Source organism: Chionomys nivalis, chromosome X, assembly GCF_950005125.1.
Source record: "Chionomys nivalis chromosome X, mChiNiv1.1, whole genome shotgun sequence".
Lineage (NCBI taxonomy): Eukaryota > Metazoa > Chordata > Mammalia > Rodentia > Cricetidae > Chionomys > Chionomys nivalis.
In genome coordinates, this window is record NC_080112.1 from 2,388,605 (window position 1) to 2,409,128 (window position 20,524).

The following is a 20,524-nucleotide window of genomic DNA, read 5'->3' on the forward strand; positions in this document are numbered from 1 at the left end:
CCCTGGAAGGGACAAGAAACAGGGAGGGCTTGGTTTTCCTGTCTCAGAACATTTGCAGACCCCCAGCCCCTCACTCCCTCACTCCAGCTGTTGATCCTATTCAGTTTTATCCAGCTCTATCTCTGACATACTTGGTGTAATGATTTATATTGGCAACTTCACAGGATGCAGAATTAATTGCCTAGGAGACAAGCTTCTGGGCATAGCTATAAGGGATTACCTTATTTTAGGTTAGTATTTGGACATGTTTGTGAGGGAGTTTCTAGATTGGGTTAATTGAGGTGGAAAAACCCACCCTAACTATGGGTTGCACCATTCCCTGGACTGGGAGGCAGGACTGCATTAAAAGGAGTAAGCTAGCTGAGCACCTATGTACTGTCCCTGCCATGATGGATTGTATCCTTGAACTTTGAGTCAAAATAAACCCTTTCTCCCTTAAATTGATTTTATTGGGGTATTTTTCACAGCAATGAGACAAGTAACCAAAACACTTGGACTCCACCTCTCTGAGCTTCACCGCAAAGGAACGAGCTTCCATAGACCCACTTGCCTGAAAGGCTGGGAAACAGGCGGCAGGCGGAGGGGCCCTTGTATAATGGGAGGATGAGGTTCACTCTGCCACCCTCTCTGTGCCTACCTGGACGTGCTGCAGAATCCTGTGGGCACACCAGTCCCCTAGTTCTGCGCACTTGCTGGTCAGTGCCTCATCTTCCTCCCCAAGCTGCTCCACCAGGCTGAGCAGCATCATAGGCACCGCCATGGGCTCTGTTACTGGGGTCCCCAAGAGCTAAGGCTGCAAGCCTTGTCCCATCTGTCTCCCCCAGGAAGGAGCCAGAAATTAACCTTCAGTGGAGGAGGGAGGGTTGTATCCTTTTGTGCTCTCCGAGGACATCTGCTTTCTCTGCTGCTAAACAAGCACAGCCTTATAGCCAAGCACCAGGGCTCAGGTAGATCCACTCTGCCCTGCCTGGGAGTGGCTTTTGTGTTCAGGTTGCTCATAATCAGTTTGGTCTTGTTTTGGTAACACAAAGGACCTTGGAAGCAGGGGCTACTTCTCCCAGTTGGGTACAGGACAGCGATGTGGTATGGGAGGTAGGACTAAGGTTAAGGAGACTTCTGGGTGAGAGATAACCCATAGTCAGGATGACAATATAGAACAGGAGAAGTAGGCATTGCCAGAAGGCTCTAGACTGTGGACCAGGAAGCAGGAGCTCCAGATTTTGCAGAACTGACAATTCAGAAAGAATTTATACTTCTGGGCAAAACTGGCGTGTGTGGGACAGAGGACAGGGATGGACGGAGAAGCAGTATCAGAACTCCCTCCCATACATGATGTAGCTGAGCCTTTAGAAGTGCTGGGGTGACGACCTTTTAGAACCAGCTCCTTGGAAACCATGATGGCCCCGCTGCTCAGCAAGCAACTGTGACATTTGGTTGGGGACCAACCAGCTTGATAGGATTTCCACATCTGACAACTGATTTCACCTTGGTTCAGTAAGAGTGGTCCTGCCTGGGACAGGCACAGACAGAAGCAGGGATGTCAATGAAGCTAATCTGACAGAGGGAGGGACAGGGTCGAGATGGGTCTGAAGTGTAAATTGTGCCCACTAAAGTATATAAATCCTAAGAACTTAAGTGAGCACTCATCTTGTGATATTTTGTCTACACCCTTCCTTGCTCCTGACTCTCTTACAAGGACCATACCATGTGCTTTGGTGTTTCTGGGGTTGAGCACACAGCAGGTGCTCAATAAACACATATTGCATACAGGTCAGAAAAAAAAGATGAGAAATGAGGAAGTACAGGAATATTTCTGGTACATATTGCCCAAAAAGTCTGGAATCATGTTATTGTGTGGTTGGCACTTCGCCTTTTAGACACGGTCTTGTCCTAGAGATGAGACTGGCCTGAACTTTATATCCTTTTGCCTCCACCTCTTGAGTGCTGGGATTACAGGTATGCACCACTACTGGCTCAATGTGGCTACCCTCTACGGAAATGCATTTCCACTGTATGCCTAACTATTGGAAGGCCTGGGGGTGGAACAGACAGAGACACAATTCCACAGTCTTCAGGAAAATGTGCCAGGAGACATTGGGGGAGAGGAGTTCAATGTAGTAAGCATCAAAGCAGAAGTCACTCTATGAGCCAGTTGTCTCTGCTTGACAGGCCTCCAGCTCCAAGTGGGCCAAGGCAGATTGTGTGATGGGAATCTAAAATAGAAGGAAGAGGGCAGTGCCTATACCAGCCCATGAAGTGGCAAGGGGGAACTGCTTAGGAGGCTTCATATGTCATCTCCATGATATTTGGATATTTGAATGTTCCACCAAAGAGAGCCAAAACCCCCACATCCTTGTTTCCTCCGATGCCCTTGGTTTTGTTCTGCAGAAGCTGGTAATGGAGAGGCTGTCAGGCTTTGCAAGGCAGGAACACTAGAAGAGAGGGGGATTCTAGGCTGTGCCCTTGCCCCCTGTACCCAGTTGCAAGCCCAGGCTTAGCTTATCCAAATGACCTGTGGTTTTGTCTCATGCCACTCAAGCTTGCTAGAACCATGCTTGTACACACTTAAGGGAAAAATATGAAATTACTAGTAACATACAAAAGCAGGATAGCAAATGGCAGGTTCATTCCTCACAACTAGTTTGCGAACAGAGATAGTTAAGCTGGGGTTAGGGTAGGTGCACTGGGAAATAGCTGCTTGTCAGGTAGGTGTTATGTCATTCCTGCCCAAATCTATAACAATCGATGCTTGTGCTGATGGCATCCTAGAAGAAAGATGGCATACCTGGTTCCTCGCCAGAATCCAGGGAAAACAGAACCTATTTGCCACCTCATTCCCAGTCTCCAGTTGAGCAAGTCAAAGTCTGAACTTATCTGGCACTTTCATCTCAGACTCAGAGCTGGGGAGCCTACACTGAGATGGAGAAAATGATGTTTCTGTCAAGAGCCAACTCATAGCTATAAGCAAACCTCCCTCCCCTACCATAGCACTGCCTGTTACCCTCCAGGTGTTCAGTAAGAGCCAAGATCACCAAACCCAGCAGTGAGCAAGCTGGCAGCTGAGCTGGACACTAGGCGGGTGATTCTCTATACGAACTATCTCATGGTGAAGACAATGGAAAGCGCTGGACAAAATGAGTCAAGGAGACCTATGCCATTTAACATATATTTATTGAAATCTACCAGATGAAAGGCACTGTGCTAGATTTGGTAGGGGATTAGACATGAAGAACCACCCCTGTCTTCTAAGAGCTCACAATCTACTAGTTTGGGGAAGGCTGAGAAAAGGGGATGAGAAGCTAAGTCCACAAATAGCTCTAGTGCAAGGCTGATTATAGACAGTGCCATAAAGCAGACAAGACAATAAGACTGGGGAAGAACAAGAATGCCAAAAACTGAATACAAACTACTATTCTCAGAGATACACAAGTAGCATTGAGGATCAAGTTCAAAGATATCATTTCTATTTTGAAATTAAGTATCCAAACCAACATAATGCCAACTACAGAATGTAAGTACACTAGGAATAGAGGTGTCATCAATCCCCTAATCTAGCATGTTTGCTGGAAATAGTAAAACACTTCCAAAATAGAGTAGAACAGGCTCATCTTATGAGCCAAATGCTGTTCAGAAAAGAAACTATACTCATACAGAATCATGGGTTAATCCCAGAGACTGACTAAAAGGCATAGAGCCCCACCCATCTTAGTGAACAGAAAACAGTCCCACATTTAAGCAGGTGTTCATGTCAATCAACTGGGATTTAGGCCAGGAATGCTGGGTGGGTAGAATGTGAGGAAAGTCAGCAATGCAAGTCTTCCCAGGAAGCAGCCCAATTGGCTCTCGTGTAATTTCAAAAAGCACAGACCCACTCAAGCTGGCTGAAGGCGAGGAGGAGGAAGTCTATGGTGAGGACACACTAGACTGGTGCAGGCAGCTGCCAGAAATGAAGAACCTAGAGCTAGGCCTCCCTTAGGGTGGGACCCAAGTAGCTGTGAGAAGGAGAGCAGGAACATGTAGCTCTCCACTATGGTTCTACTCACAGGGGCAACTCTTTGAAGTACCTTGTGCCTTCCTCCATGGTCCAATACCAACCAGAGACTTCAGTTTCCTCTTTTGCATTTCACAGTACTAAAAGGAGAAATCTATCTTCTCCAATTAGGTCTGACTGCTAAGGTTGCTGCCTTTGGGTCAGGTGTCTGGGGTTGGTTTAATTAATGTGACCCAAAAGTGGGGTGGCAAGTCACGTGGCACACAACAGGGCCACAGCCCAGGACTGCAGGCAAGTCAGGTGTCATGCCACTTCAAGCACACAAATCAAGCACAGAGAATGCAATATCATGGGAGAAAGATGCCCACACTGATCTGGTGGGGAATACGTTATAAATCCAAGAGTGGGTATGATACAACTAATTGATATAGTTAATCATAAGCAGCAAAATGGTAAACATTTGCTTTTTAAAAAAATTCAGCAAGTATTCAATACTAACAAAAGCCACGGAAGGTTTCTTTCTTAATATGATAAAGAGATGGAGGCACCTCTCTTTCGGGGGCCAGGATTCTAGCTGCTCTCCATCCCCTTTCAAGAACACATGTGCTTAGAAAGAAAAGTGCAATGAGGTAGATACACGGATGCATAGACAAGCACACACTGCAAGAAGCTTGCTCACGTTTGCATGGGACAAAACAGCACACCTAGAGGATCCACATTACCCAAGGGAAAGGATGTAACTATGTGTGTGGCCACATGTTAAAGCCACACACTGGTTGCGTTTGGAGGGGATCTCACTGCCAACATCACTTAAAAGGTGATCCAATAATAGTCACAGAAAAGACACTGGTTTTTAGTTTTAAATCTAAAAAAAGCATTTGAGAAAAAATTACAGAACCCAAACAGAAAAGAGTATAAGAGGGCAGGAAGGGATGTGAAGAGATGCCCTGGGCCATGACCACTCTGCTACCTTCTGAGTTAGTGCTACTCTAGACTTCAATAAGATCTTTTGCCAACCTTGACAAATAATGAGCGAATGAGCAAGAAACGGCATTCCTTCAAGGTGCCAGATTTACCCCCTTGTACATGTCAACATTCTTTACCCAATGATAGCTGTACAAAACACGTCCCAACAGCTCACTATGAGAAAAGTAATCAGAAAAAGAAGTAGGTCCAGACCAATTCACAAGAAACCACCAGAACTGAGCCTACAGTCTGGAGAAGCCCCAAATGGCCACTGTGGTGGCCTGGAGGCATTAGAGAAGCCCTCCTGGCCAAGATTATGGAGATCATTGTCAGTCAGACCTTGCTTCCCAGGCTATGCACCTTGGAGAACACAATCTCCCTCACGAGGCTGCCATAAGGATACATTTTCTGGCCCTCCAACACCTGTCAGGGCACAACCAGAAACTCAGGCTCAACCTTGGTGTGACTCTTTTCCTCACCTGCTGTTTCTCTTGAACGGGGCTCGCAGCAACGGCCTAACTGCAGGGGGATCAGTTTTGATTTCTGTGCTACATGAACTGTCAGAATGGCTTCTTGCCCTCTGATCCTGTTTTATTGCCCCTCTTGGGCATGGCTATTGCAAGTCCTGAACTAGACCTGGTACTCAGATTCTGTGGCACGGCTTACAAGCTACTGGAGGAACACGGCTGTTGCTCCCCAGGCCTCTTAGATGTGGTTGCATGATGCCACACACATGGGCAAATTTCTCATCCTAGTTGCCCAAAGCAGAAGCCACAAAACTGATCTCTTTCATTCCAGAGTCATTTGCTGGGAGGAGGATGGAGGTCACATAACATCACCAGTCAGGTGAGTCTTCTATGTCTCAGATATTTCTTAAGTGGAGCTGCTGCTCAGTCACTGACTCCAAAATAATCAAGGCTCCTGACAGCTGGAAAGATGGCTGGCTGCTGCCAGGTCATATTCGGACCATTCTGTTGGCCTAGGTGAAGCTGAGCCCTGGTGCTGGTGCTGGTGGCTGGGGCTATACTGATGAGCAGTCACAGAGTGCTCTGAGCAATGTGTGATGAGCATGTCTCTGGTGTGCCTCAGTGGCCAGGTTGTATGGTCAAGGGCTGCCCAGAGACATATACACAGTCTACATCTTGGATGAAGCATGGGCCTGCTTCTCTGGCCCACTCCCATCCAGCCTGCCCACTCCATATGTTCACTTTCTCAGTGGGCAGGGGACTCAACTTTTCTTTTGTAAGTAAATTCTCAAAGAAAATATCATCATATCTAAGTACTGAAGCAATGAAAGTCATGAGTTACCAGACAAAAAAGAATTCAAGGATACGTAAAAATAATCCAAAGCCTATACAACAAAAATGTAATCAAAGTACTAAAAAAAGCAAAGCAATAAAAATTGGAAAGCAACACCCCAATTGATATAGAAAGAAGTACTAAATCAATATATCCAAAGGTAACTTGATAACTAGTCAAAAGAGATGAATGGATAATTGGCATGCAAGAAAATGAAAATAGTATTGAAATCATTGCATGAAAGATGAGACTGGTTGTCAGGAGGCCTGAGGGTCCAGCCTTGTCTCTGATACTAATGAGCTGCGGGGTGTCAGCAAGTGACCTTCACTGAGCAGACCTCCTTGCTGGGCAATGTTCTTGCAAGCAAGGCACACTCATTGAGAACCTTAGGAGGTAGGGACTGTGACTGCTCCCCACTTCACCGCTGCAAATGGAAGGCTGAAGAAGTACCATTTATGCCCGATATGAGATGAGATGAGGATCTTCCAAGAAGATGTCACTTTACCTTTAAGTCCTAAAGATGACCTTCTCTCTCACTTTATGTTGAACAAGATGTTTGTTTTTGATGTTTATAGGGGTCACTGGATTAAATTGGCTTAGCAAAATGAGATACCAAAAAAGGTTTATCTCTAGCTCACTAATTTTTACTAGGAGTGCAACACCCCCCAGAAAAAAGTCCCTTTAAAAGGCCATTTGGGAAAGCACCACTTTATGTGGTTATGTTGTAGGTACAGTACTAATTTAAAAACAGAAAGTAATTGTTGTAACACTATGTGAATATGTTCTTATGGCTTGGAGGAAACTTGTGGTGAAAGCCTCATGTAGGGATTGTCACAGTGCTACCACACCGCAAATAGAGGTGGCTGATGACTCAAACAGGTTCCCATGTTGGTGAGGTCAAAAATGTATATCAAGAGTTAGAAACAAATGGAGTATGGTGAAAAAGTATGGTAAATTCTCTACATTAATATATTAGTCCATATAATGTGATTTACAATATGTATGTATAACTAAATTAATAAATTAAATATTATGCTATTTGATCTATTTACAATCCCTAAAATTTTATAAATTCAAGTAGGCCAAAACCTCGGGGCAATTTTCCTTTCAAGAAAGGTGCATCATCATTCTGACGCCATTGAATTTCCCTCAGCTCCCTACTTAGACCCCCATATGCAAATTTTTTCTACTCATTCTGGATATGAAGATTAAAATACCTTGATGGTATTTTCTGCAAGGAAAAGTAGGCAAGCTATGTTAAAATGGTAAAAGTCACCCTCAATAGGTCTACTGGGAAACATGAACATTTATAAATTGCTGGTGGCAGTACAAATCATTTCAACCTCTCACACAACAAAATAGATAGAAGAAGCACTACAAAACTGTTCATCTCCTTTGACTGGGCTATGGCCTCTGTGGACCCCTGCTACAGGTCCTAGGGCAGTGTCTACTGGTGATGGGAGGGCTGGTGCTTCTGCAGTGCTGAGTGCCTCTTGAACACACGACCACACTCACTGCACTCACAGTGCCTGGCCGCACTGTGGATCCGCCTGTGGCGGCTCAGGCCTGAGCTCCTCCGGAATGCCTTGCCACACTTGTCGCACTCATAGGGTTTCAGTCCGCTGTGGATGCGCCGGTGCTTGATGAGGTCAGAAGGCCCCCTGAATGCCTTGCTGCACTCGCCACAGGCATAAGGCCGCTCATCGCTGTGGATGCGAGTGTGCTCCAGCAGGCTGGAGCTCTGGCGGAAGGCCTTGCCGCACTGGGTGCACTCATAGGGCTTCTCACCCGTGTGGATCCTCCGGTGCTTGGTGAGCTCTGAGCTCCTCCGGAACAGCTTGCCGCAGTGAGGACAGCCGTAGGGTTTGGCGCCGCTGTGGATGCGCTGGTGCTCTGTCAGGCCGTTGACACCACGGAAGGACTTGCCGCAGTCGTCGCAGTCGAAGGGCAGGTGGCCCGTGTGCATCCTCTGGTGCTTGAGTAGTTCCTGGCGGTCCAGGAAATCCCTGCTGCACGACTTGCACGCAAAGGGCTTTTCCGAACTGTGGAGCTTCTGATGTCGAAAGAGGTTGGTGTTGGCTTTGAAGGACTGCCCACACTCCTCACAATCAAAGGGCTTCTCTCTGCTGTGCACCCTCAGGTGCTGACTAAGGCCTGCGTTCTTCTTAAACCTTTTCCCGCACTCCTCACACTCAAAGGGCTTCGCCTCCCTCTCCATTTGCTCCCTCTTTTCCAAGGAATCTTCCAGAGCCCAACTGGGGCCAGGCCGGGGCTGAGTGGCCACAGCTGCGTGGCTCTTCCTGTGCTCATTAAATTCTGACACCCCCCTGAAGACCTTCCCGCAATCGCCACACTCCCAGCCCTTCTCCTCACTGTGAACCCTCTGGTGCTGAACAAGGAGCACTTTAAGGCGGAAGGTGTCCCCACACTCTTTACATGCAAAATGGTGTTCTATGGGCAGACTTTGTGGGCTCCCTCCCCTTCCCCCAGAGTCCCCATTCTGTTTGACCTCAGCGTTGGGGTCATTGGCCCTCGGGGAGCTCGTGGACGCCATCTCTTGCAGCTGGGCTTCTTCAGCCATCTTCTGGTGGGAGGTCACAGAGGAGCTTTCTACAATGATAAATGACACACAACAGTTTACAGAGGGCCCAGGAAAAAGGTTACTTTCCTTTGTTGATAAACCCCTCTCCTGCAACTGCTGAGAACCAGCAAGGGAGGGCCTGTAAGCTAGCAGAAGCAAGCACCAGAGGGAAATGTGGGGGAGTCCTAATTGTGGCCATTGCTTATCAAAGGAGCTTTTAGCAAGGGTACAGTCACAACTCATTACCAGAGCTTCAGGGGACCTCTTAACACTAATTATAGACTCCCCAATCTTAGCTGGTCTTCCTGAGTTGGAAACATCAACCCTAAGAGCTCAGCAGCCCCACACAACCCAAATCTGTACCCCTCTCCTAAATTTCCTCATGCTTCTTCATGTTCCCTTTATGCTCACCAGGGTGCTTAGTGTGATCTGTGTTGAGGGATGGATCTGATACCAACAGAATTTGTCCTTGTGACACGTGAGATACCAAAGCAGGACTTACAACAGGAACTCCTGTTAAGGGAAGAAGACGGCTGGTGATATCAGCATAAAGGAAAAGGAGAAGAGCTGTCAAAGGAGATCCCCTCCAAATCTCCTGGGCTGTCTATGACTTTCTTATGTAAGTCACACATGCAGTTCAAATGCACTTCCCAAGTACCAGCTCCTTCTGGGGGACTCTAAGGAGGCAGGCTCTGGGCCCTCAGCAGAGGCCCCAAAAAAACAGTAGCTAGCATCTTGGCCACATGAACTTAGCTCCTTGTCCACTGAGCCACCCCAGTACCCCACCGCTGAATGCCATGCTCTTCCCAGACCTCTACAACACTTAAACCAAACTCTTAACTGTTCCTTCTTCAAAAATCCCCCACCCCATGCAAATACCTAATGGATAAACAAGAGCTCTCAACAAAGACCTTCAAGCCCGGCGGTGGTGGCTGGTGGCGCACGCCTTTAATCCCAGCACTCGGGAGGCAGAGGCAGGTGGATCTCTGTAAGTTCAAAGCCAGCCTGGTCTACAAGAGCTAGTTCCAGGACAGGAACCAAAAGCTGTGGAGAAACCGTCTCGAAAAATTCAAAGAAAAAAAAAAAACAAAAAAACAAAAAAACAATGACCTTCAATCAACTGGCCATATGATTGGTATAATTTATGTGTGTGTATGTGTATGTACAATATACTATAGTATATATAGTACATAGATACTATATATATAATATATATTGCATTTATTTGTATATATTGGTATAATTTGTCATCTCAGACTTATGGTTAAGATCTAGTATTGTTCTGATCAATTTAATGTTTGATATGTTTTTTATTTGAAGACAATGTACTGCATTTTAAAAATACTCTAAATTATGACAGGTTTGCTCTAATTTTTATTTTTACATTTATTTCTTTAGTGTGTGTGTGTGACTATGTGGGGATGTTCATACCATGGTGTGCTTGTGGAAGTCAGAGGACAACTTGCACAAATTGATTGTCTCCTCCTACTTCCGGGGATTGAACTGAGATCAGCAGGCTTCTGCGGCAAGAACTTTTACCTGCTCAGCCATTTCACTGACTACTGTTCTAATGTCCTTCAAGTGAAAGATGGGAATGGTGAGATTTTTCCATGCCATGAGGAGCTGGGGAAGCTGTTGTTGAGTGAAATTGTGTGTGGGTGGCCATGTATCCTCAGCTCCACTTTCAGTAGATGGTGAGTCTGAGAAGCTCTGGGAACATCCTTACCAATGGAGGTCACAGTCCTGGAATATGCCACTGCCTGCTGCTCCGGGTTCAGACTCAGACTCAGCCAGTTCTGTTCTGTGAGGTACCACGGTACAACATCAAATGACACCAAGTCCTGAAATAAATCCATTGATAGTCAGTCTTTTAACCTAATCTGTAATAAGGAAGGGTGGCACCACTGATGTCGGGGGCAAGAAGGATAGGGCCTGAAATATTCACATCGGTGTATGTTACTAATGTGGAGCTCCAACCACAATCCCAAGGAGTCCTAGAAAGAAAACATGATCAAGCACAATGAGACCTGGGCTGTCTAGCATGGGACTCCCATTGTCTTCCCAAAGGACACAGACTTAGGTTTCTCACATATACAATGGGCATCATAAGCACACTGGGCATCCATTCCTTGGCAGCCTGTGGGAGAGAAGCAGAGGACAGGAAAGAAGGCAGTAGCCAGGGCTCACACTCTGCTGCAAGTCATGCTGAGCAAGAAGCAAAGGCTGAGGCCAAAATCAGGGAGCAGTGACAAAAATCTCAAGCAAGGCAAGAGGGAAGCACAGCTCACCTGGGCCTCCGGCATCTCAAGAGGGACTGCCAGGACCTGGTTTCCTGGGGCTCCGTCTTGGGGAGCAGGTGGAGCTAAGGAAAGTGAAAAAAGCTGTGAGTAACGACAGCCCTGTTTCTGGGTCCCCTGGGATGGCATTAGTGACTTCCTATTTCGTCGTTTTAAATCTTACAGAGTCTTCTCTCTCAGGCGGAGCAGAATGACAAGGCAGAGCATGAGTGTGCCTGAGAAAACATATATGAAAGAGCAGGGAAGTGGGCTGGGAAAGAATTAATATAGGTAGGCCAGAGGAGGGCAAGATAAGACAAACAAATGCTAGCCTAGGCAGAGTCAGAGATAGCTACAGAGAGCTGCTGGCAGGAAAACTAGCTACCAGAGACTGGCTGACTACAGAGTGTCCCTAAAGTAAGCCTGGGTGAGATCAATACTCATACTATAAAGGGAGGGAGCACACTAAAGAGAGTACCAGAAGAACTAACTCAGAGATAAGGGGTCCTTTCATGGACACTTGAAACTGATGAGGCCACAGAAAGGAAGAGAGATGACAAAGAGCAAGAACCTGAACTTCTTTACTAGCAGTGGGGCCTTTAAAAGTACACCCTAGTATAATAAGTCATTGGGAGAAAACCATGAAGAACTCTCTTATGTTATTCAACAAAATGGGAAGTTGATGGTGGCTCACGCCTTTAATCCCAGCACTCGGGAGGCAGAGGCAGGCGGATCTCTGTGAGTTCGAGACCAGCCTGGTCTACAAGAGCTAGTTCCAGGACAGGCTCCAAAACCACAGAGAAACCCTGTCTCGAAAAACCAAAAAAAAAAAAAAAATGGGAAGTTGAAAAAATACCTGGAGAAAAGTACTCCTAAAAAAAGTTATTCAAACACTACATTGATAAAGAAAACATCACGTGTCTATGTGGGTGACCTTTTCCTCCACATTCTGATGTCAACTCAATACAACTCAATATTAAGTGAAAAGGAAGCATTTTAGCATTATCTGAAGGACAACAAAGCCCCAGGTACTCAGAAAGACTTTGAAAAGGTAAATGAAAATGTCCACATGTATGGCCATGGTAGAGTAACAAGTTACAAACCTGTGTTCAACAACAGTTTTTAATACCAGGGTAGTAGGAAGCCCAGGATCAAGACTGCCAGAAAAACAAATAAGGCAAGTCTTGTCATCAGTTTAGTGCTCTGCTTGGTGGCAATGTCCAGAATGAGAGTGTAGGAGGGGTGAAATCAAATGGACAGAGCTTAGCAACCTCAACAGAAGCTTCAGGGTGGCAGGGTAAGAGGGAAGTTGCAACAAACTAATCATTACAACATGTAATTCCCAATAACAATTGAACTGCCAAGAAACACAAAATATGTCACCAACAGTTAAGAGAACAATCAGTCAATAGAAGCATCCAGAAATGAATAGAACTAATAGATAAAGAAAAATGATAATTTAACTATGCCCCAGCACTGAAAGAAAAACAAGGACATGGGGAGAAACAGAAGATATAAAATAAAAAGAACCAAATGAAATTTTTGCAGATAAATGTATATAAAATTAAAAATTTCACTGGGTGTCATTAATAGATTTGGTACTATAAGAAACAGCGGAAAACATGAAGACATGGCAACAACTGTTATCTAAATAAAGCCAGAGAGAGAGCTACCATCATAATTCAATTTCTAAAAATGGTAAGAGAAAACTCTTAAAAGTAGCTGGAGGAAAGAAATGATGCAAAAGAAAGAAAGCAATTAAGTCTTATAAAATTTTATAGTCAGAAAAAAAATTAATCAAAAATGAAGAATAAATATTTTATACAAAAGCCAACACTTAGACAATTTGTCATTAGCAGCTCTGTACCATAGAATATACTAAAAGAAAACATTCAGGTGGAAGAAAATGGAATTAGATTTAGAAATACACAAAGAATGTAAAGGCATAGGGAAACATAAGACTTTCACCTTCTGCATTTCAAAATCTTTGAAATTTAACGGATCATTTCAAGAAAATGCAGTTACTAAACATATAAGAAAAGTAAAGGGAAGAAAAGAGATGGGACAAATGGAAATAAATAGCAGGACAGCAAACTTAAACACAGATCATTACGTTAAATGATGGACTACACACTTCAATTAGAAGGGACGGATTGTTAGAATGTATTTAAAAAGAAGAGTGCATACTGTCTAAAAAAAGTGTTAAGGACACAGACATGTTAAAAGAAAAAGCACAGAAAATAGTATTCTGTAACCAATAGGAAGAGTCTAATCTCAATATACAAAAAAAAGTATGTGGGGAGAAGGTGAATGACCAGGCTGGCTCAGAGTTCTGAAAATTCTAGAACTCAGAGCAAGAAGAAAACTTGAAAGGTGTCATATAAAAATCAACAGGTGGCCAGACTAGGATAACATGCAGCAGACTACAAAAATGTGAAGATACAGGTAGGGATAACATTTGCCTGAAAACCCAAAGAGGAGAAAGAAAGCAGAGAAAACACATTTTCATAGAAAAAAGGAAAACACTGAGTCTGACCTGGAGCTAGAATAAGCACATTGATTCAATGTTTGTGTAGCTACAAAGGAAGAGAGATAAGGTCGGGAAAGACACATTTTCAGTTTCTTTAATGTGTGGCTTTTTAGACATCAAGCTGAATTTTACTGATATCAGAAAAGACCAATTTTAGATAGCCTTTGGCAGGTAAATGTGGGAAAAGACAGATGGTCAGCATGCCAGAGAACAGGGCTGAGACCAAGGAGATGGCAGGAGAATGACCCTTGAGGGCATATAAAAAGATCAGCATTTCTTAGGATACCCATATGCAGTGAAACAAAGAGGACTAGTGGAAATGTGTCAGCAGTCTGTGAAGGGGGAGTGACCAGGCACAGCCTTCTTGGAACCATCTCCTTAAGCTATCAGCTTTATAGAAAGATATGGGCAGAAGGTCTAATGTCACCCAAAAGTCCTTGCAAGCCCTCCTACGCATTTTTAGCTATCTGTTTAGCAAAAGTGTTTATTCAAATATGTGAGTTCATGAAGAGATATTCAGTGGACAAACCCTCTCTTTGTCCCAGTGTCACCAAAGCAGTGATCCTCTGCCTTAATAAATTCTTCTGATTTGAGCTTCTTAAACAAACACAATGAACTGATCATAAATTTATAAATGATTATGTTTTTAAAGCAACTCACTTCAAATGAAATGGGACATGACATCATGTATGTACTTCTGGGAAAAGATGGTCTACTATAAACCTTTTCTTGCCTTCAAGCCAGTAATAAGCTTTGGTCTAGAGCAGAAATCATATCCTGCCCCCCTTCAAAATCAACCAATTCAGACACACTGACCTTCACGCAGATATACAGATGCCAAGGTTGTGGCCCTCAAAGCCTGTGAACCTGCCAAGAATACCATCTCTTATCATAGGAGGTTTCTTCTAATAATTCAGACCTTAATGCAAATGTCACTTCCTTAAAACCTCTTTATTCTCTAGCCCTGGCAGTTTCCTCCAAACATTTTCACTAATGAAAAATTCTCCTTTGAAGTTGCTTGTTTTTCTCATAAAAAGAAAATCTGATCCAACAGGACAGTATCTTTTCTCCAGTGTCTGTAGCGCTCCTGGCAACAATGTAGAACATGGCATGATGTAGATCTATGTTTCACAGCTACCTTTAAACCATACTATCACTATGCCATTGCAGAGCCTCGCTGCATAAATACATTATTCTTTTCCTATCACACACACACACACACACACACACACACACACACCTTTAATGGAACTAATCCCACTGAAGTGTTTTTTCTTAAGTGGCATGATAAACTGTTAAAGCCATGGAGCTACAACTCTAAAAGAACTGTTAATTATTCTTCCTATATAGCAATAGAAACAGCCCTTCCTGTACTAGTTCACCCTAGGGATTTGGCTTGAGAGCACGTTAGCTCCTGGTGGCTATGTGACTGCCACCCACAATAACAGAGCCCCTGACCACACAGAGATAATTTAAAAGATACTCATGAAAACAAGAGGGAAAGGTGGGCCCTGCTTTCACAAAAGTAACTAAATCTCTATGCAATTAGCTAAGGGTAGCAGGAAAAAGGCTTATCCTAGGTATAGGAAAATCACTTAAAAATGATAATAGACATGAATCCATGCTGTATTTAAAATTAAAGCAACCACCAATCCTGAAGACAACTAGATCACTTAGTCTCTGTGTTGTACAACTATTCCACTTTAAAATAGTGGAATATAATCTAGAAAAGAAGCTGGATGGCCGGGTGGTGGTGGCGCACGCCTTTAATCCCAGCACTCGGGAGGCAGAGGCAGGCGGATCTCTGGGAGTTCGAGACCAGCCTGGTCTACAAGAGCTAGTGCCAGGACAGGCTCCAAAACCACAGAGAAACCCTGTCTCAAAAAACAAAACAAAAAAAAAAAAAAAAAAAAAAAAGAAGCTGGATGCTGTGACAACAGTGACAAGCACAGGTGTCCATTGCCTTCTGAAATGGATCTTTGGCGATCAAGGTCCAAGCAATTCCATATAGAACATGAAAGTCATTGGAGTGCACCCAGTGGACGTAGAGGGCAACACTAACCTTGAACATAAGACACTTTTATTCAGGATACAAAAGCATACCCTGAATCCTAAAGAATTTTCTATGGCATATTAGTAAGTGGGAAAGGAAGCTGGGGGAATCGCCGCAGGAAAACAAACTTTCAAGGCAAACAAGACTGTCTTTCTTTCCATGGGACACAAAGGCCAGAGCACAAAGGCTTTGTCAAGGTCAACTGCAAACTTCATGTTGGGTCTAGCCAAGTCCATGGCTGCTGCAGCTGTTTAATAAGCATCTGCTGCGAGAAACCATGCACGCCAACAGTGTCAGTGTTCACTGCGGGGCTGGCCAACTGTGAATTCTAGAACAGCAGGCCTCACCTGCCGAGCAAATATTGCTTCAGAACAATATGTACATTTTTAAAAAATGTGTTAATGTATAGTCATTGATACTTCCACATATGTGTTTACTGCAGTATTATTCATAGAATTTGCCTGAGTATCCAACAGCAGATAAATAGAATACGGTATAAGACACAATAAAGTGTTATTCAGCCATAAAGTAAGTTTTACCTAAGCAAATTATTTGAATTTATTGTGTGGAATTACAAATGTTAAGGGACCCAAAATAATCACTGTATTTTTACCTGAAAGAACAAAAATTGAGAGTTGAATTCAACACAGAGATAAAACAACGTATATCATAAAAACTGTTGAATAATTTGGTGTCTTTTATACTTCCCTGGACAGGGATTATCTTTCTGTAGCAGCAAAGTCACTCAACTAAGACCCATCAATCAAAATGTACTGTGGCCATGTTTAAGAGAGATTTTCTTGGTTGATAGTTGATGTTGGAGGGGCCCGTCTTTAGGCAGCAGAGCCCGAGCTGTATAAAAAGCCTATAAGTAGTGAACCAGGAGCAAGTCAGTAGTGCTCCACCATGCTTTCTGTCCTGGCTTCCCTCAAGCCCAATAAACCCTTTCCTCTCTTAGTTGCTTTTGGTCAGGTGTTTTATCACACCACCAGAAAACCAAGCTATAAGAGAGCACATACTTTAACTGTTGAGTTCCCTTTAGGGCCAGGGCAAATGTGTTTCAAGGTTGTGAACACACGAAAGAGATCTGGTTCTAATGGGTACTTTCAGTTCCCTCTCCCACACTGTGATTCCCTGGTCTCCCCATTTTCCTTGCCCGGCAACCTCTTTGCCTGGCACTGTGTCTAAGAAAGCCAGAATTGTTTCTGGCTAAGTAGTTCATCAAGACTAGCATATATGAGCTTCCAGAACCCAAACACGTCTTCACTGTCTTGTGCCGCTACCCATGGGCCTTGCTGCTGCACAGCAGACACATTCTGCAAACACCTGGACTTACCCAAAAGAGACACACAGGGATGACTCATCTTGTTTTAGACCAGTTCCAAGAGATTAGTCCAGCAGGGACGGTCTCACCTGTTGGATTGAAAGAACTCAGGTGAACAGAAGCAGGCTCATGTGTGCACCTTCCAGGAACCTGTCCTTTGGTAACGAGCGCTCAAGGGCAGGACAAGCTGTGTAACTGAATCGGCACAGCCAAGGCCTGGATGTGCCTAGGTGAGTCCAGGGTGCAAGTCCTACTGAGTGGGCCCCGGGGCTACAGGTGTGCCTGACATGTATGTTCCCAAATGAACCTGCCAGGAGGTGGGCAAGAGGCTCATAGGTCCATCTTGTACTGTGAAATTTGGCTGCTACTCAAAAGCAGAGACTCCTAAAAGGCCAAAAGCGATGGCTGTCTTACCAGGAAAGTCTGTTTCTCTTGGGCTATCTGTGCCCGTGTTATCTTTTGTCTGTATGTGTGGGTGGGAAGGCATCTGTTTTCTCTCTCACATTGCCTGGGCACCTGTCTTTCTGTTTAGGTTTCCCTCTTTATTCCATTCTATAAAAAGCCAGAAGGTAGACCATAAGGAGATTTTGTAGTGTTTGTTGTGTTTAATTGAGGAAAGATTTATGTTTCCATTTCTCCAAGAATATGCACTGACATCTTTCTAAAAATCAAAATAAAATGTAAGTATAGAATCACTGACGTTACACTGTCCAAATATAAAAGATTCCAAACTGGGGATATGGTGAACGGTTATACAGCTGCCCCAGGTCACCCAAAGAACCCAAGCAGTTTTGGAAGGGCTGGATCATTGTGTTAGAAGCTAGGTTTATGAAAAATCTAGTGGCAGAGCAGCAGGTCTGGGTGGGTGTCATGGAATTGGCATCTTTCAACATGTAGACATTGGGGCTGTCTAGATTTGGAGGTTCCCTCATGTCTCATCAGACCGTTTTCCCATCCAGGAGCTTCCTTCTGAAGCTGTGCTGGTGATCAGACCTCAGGCAAGAGAACTCACTTTTTAGCAGATTTTCTAAAGGGTCTACCACTGACAGAAGGCTAGAAATCACTATGCCATGGAATTCTAAATCCAGGTCCAGGACCACTTTGGGGCCATGTCCCAGACGATGTCAGACACTGTGAATGTTGTTTCTATAACAAGGCCCAATGGGAGAAGGGAGAAGGGAGAAGGCAAGTGGTCCTACCTAGGAGAGGTGCTATTCAACTGGTCCTATACGAAATTGTCTCCTAAAGGAAAATGTAAAGGCTGAGGTTTAGAAGGAAATGTTCTACTGACCAAGGAGACGGGAGGGGCTGCCTGCCTCTGAGTCCAAGGCTGGCTAGAGAGTCAGCTGGTACAGGGTGAGCCCTCTGGGAAGAGGGCCAGGAATGAGGGGGGCGCTGAAAAGGACTATGGGCTTTGGGCAGCAGGCAAGTAGGAGTACTCGCGTGTGTAAAATGACATGTAATTAATCACCAAATACAGACTGCGGGAACCAGCAAAGGAGTTTAGGAGAAGGGGGCAATGGAGTGGAGCCAGAAAATGTGACTCCCAGGAAGGCCACAGTAGAAGCTCTCTTCATCCAGCAAGCAGTCCCTTCTGCACCCTCAGCTCTCTGCAGCAGGCAACAGGCCTGCTCCCATTATTCTCACACAACCCCCACTCAAATGAAAAGGTAGGTATCCCCAAGCCAGAACCTTCTTCTGGGCCCCAGAGGTGCAACCCCCTCCCCCATTCTGGGAAAAAGTCTCTTCAGCCATTCCCTCACTGCGCCAATCCCTGCGGCCTCCACGTCGATGGAGGTTGTGGGGAGAGCCCACCCCCAGCTCCTGACCGGTTCCCAATTCTTAGCATCCTCCAAAGAGCAGCACAGACCTCAACACAGCCGCAATTCCCGCCTTTGACCGCTGCCCCCAACCTTGCACGAGAAGGCCTCAGGGCCTTTCCATGCTCACGCACCACCAGAGACCTGTCCCCTTCGGCCCTTGGCTTGCCCCAAGGCGGAGCAGCTCTCCTCTCTGAGAGACGCCCTCTCCTCCCCAAGCACATCCTCCCGCCGCCCCGCATGCTCTTTTGGGCCGCACATCCTTGATCGCGCACATCTCTCACGATCACTCGAGTTGCACGTCCCTCTCGGGGTCTGCACGCTCACCCGGCCTGCAGCGCCTGACTCTGGGCCCTCGCAGAAGCGGAGCTGGCGCTGTGCAAGCAGGCCCGGCGTGGCAGGAAGCGCCAAGGAGCCGCCAGCGCCTGGCGGAGCCCTGCAGCTCCGTGGCGCGATTCCGGAGCCGGGGTGTTGGGGGTGGAGGGTGGGGGGCCGCCTGGGGTACTGAGAGTGAAGCCCCGCCCCGGCCTCGGTCCCGCCCGGCCTGTAGGCTACCATTGGCATGAAATGGGGTGGGAAGGATGGGGGCGTGTCTGGGGCGGGGTGAGGAAAGGAGGTGGGGTAGGTGAGAAGGGGAGAGCAAAATGCATGGATCCTGGGTGATGAGATAAAAAGCACGGAAAGAATGTAAAAACGAATGATGAATGAATAAATGAGCAAAATAAATTGATTAGTAGTGGAGACAATAAAGAAATTGACAAGGCTAGGACTTTCAGAATGATGGGAGGGCTGGGGGAAGGCACTCAAGAAAAGACTGCAGGAGTCAGAAACCCTCATAAAGTCATGTCTGAGCCTTCATTGTGCCATACACCGAGAATACAATCGTGAACAAAACTAGACTCTTATGCCTATTTTAAAAGCCACACATCAGGCACCTCAGAGCTCCTTTGAGAGTATTGGGTGTATAGTAGGGGGCACAGACCAATAAATAAACAGTAACCGAATTTCAGAATAGCAGGTTATATCATGAATCCCAAAACAAGTGTCTTGGTTTAGAGGTTCTGCAAACAGTTGCCAGTTCAAGATAACTTTTCTGGTCAATTTCATTGCTTTGCTTTGTGCATCCTTGGTGACACTAGTAACTGCTTTCTTAAAGTGGTTTCCTGAGTAAGTTACTAATAAACAAAGATCAATATAAAACCCTCAGAAGAGAGATGAGAAGCTCATCCAGCATCCATCCAGGTGATGTTTGAAGTGATCAGGAAGGAAATGTGTGCATACTTCTTTGAAACTGCAGCATTTGCTGAAAAAAATCAACATCAAAGGTAAACACCCTGTCATCCAGATAATCTTGGCATATCCAGCATAAGAAAGGAAGATCAGGTGCCCGAGAATTAACTCAGCCTGAAGAGTACTTGTCCTGCAATAGTACAAACTCCTTTCCTAAACCCCTGTCTAGATATAAACCATTACGAGGAGTTTGGAAATTTCCCATGCATCCTATACCAGCCCATTTCTAGCATGATTCCACAGGGGAAACCACTATTCTAAATTTTCTCAAAATAGACAGTGTATTTATTACTATTACATGAGAATGGAATCAGAATGTATATACTATTTTATACAGTTTTGTGTCTGAATTCTTTCCTTTACTATGCTATTTTTGAGATCCCTCTCTATTGTT

The 20,524-nt window shown here is 45.1% G+C and overlaps 1 protein-coding gene across 3 annotated transcripts; it reads right to left on the bottom strand.

The window, feature by feature from the left end:
- Positions 1-3,186: 3,186 nt before the first annotated feature.
- Znf275 (zinc finger protein 275) lies at positions 3,187-19,302 on the bottom strand. 3 transcript variants are annotated; one of them, XR_009056480.1, is made up of 6 exons: positions 17,033-19,302; positions 11,126-11,199; positions 10,564-10,678; positions 9,249-9,350; positions 3,873-8,866; positions 3,187-3,502 (listed from the first exon to the last, which is right to left on the bottom strand). XR_009056480.1 is itself a non-coding variant. In XM_057760048.1 (6 exons), exons 2-6 carry the CDS (start codon positions 17,058-17,060, stop codon positions 7,704-7,706), a joined length of 1,482 nt encoding a protein of 493 aa, XP_057616031.1. In that variant the 5' UTR covers positions 17,061-17,109; positions 19,168-19,302; the 3' UTR covers positions 3,187-7,703. The 3 variants fall into 3 exon arrangements, 2 of the variants coding, with proteins under 2 accessions (XP_057616031.1, XP_057616030.1); XM_057760048.1 differs by having other exon boundaries at positions 3,187-8,866; positions 17,033-17,109; positions 19,168-19,302; XM_057760047.1 differs by having other exon boundaries at positions 3,187-8,866.
- Positions 19,303-20,524: the final 1,222 nt, after the last annotated feature.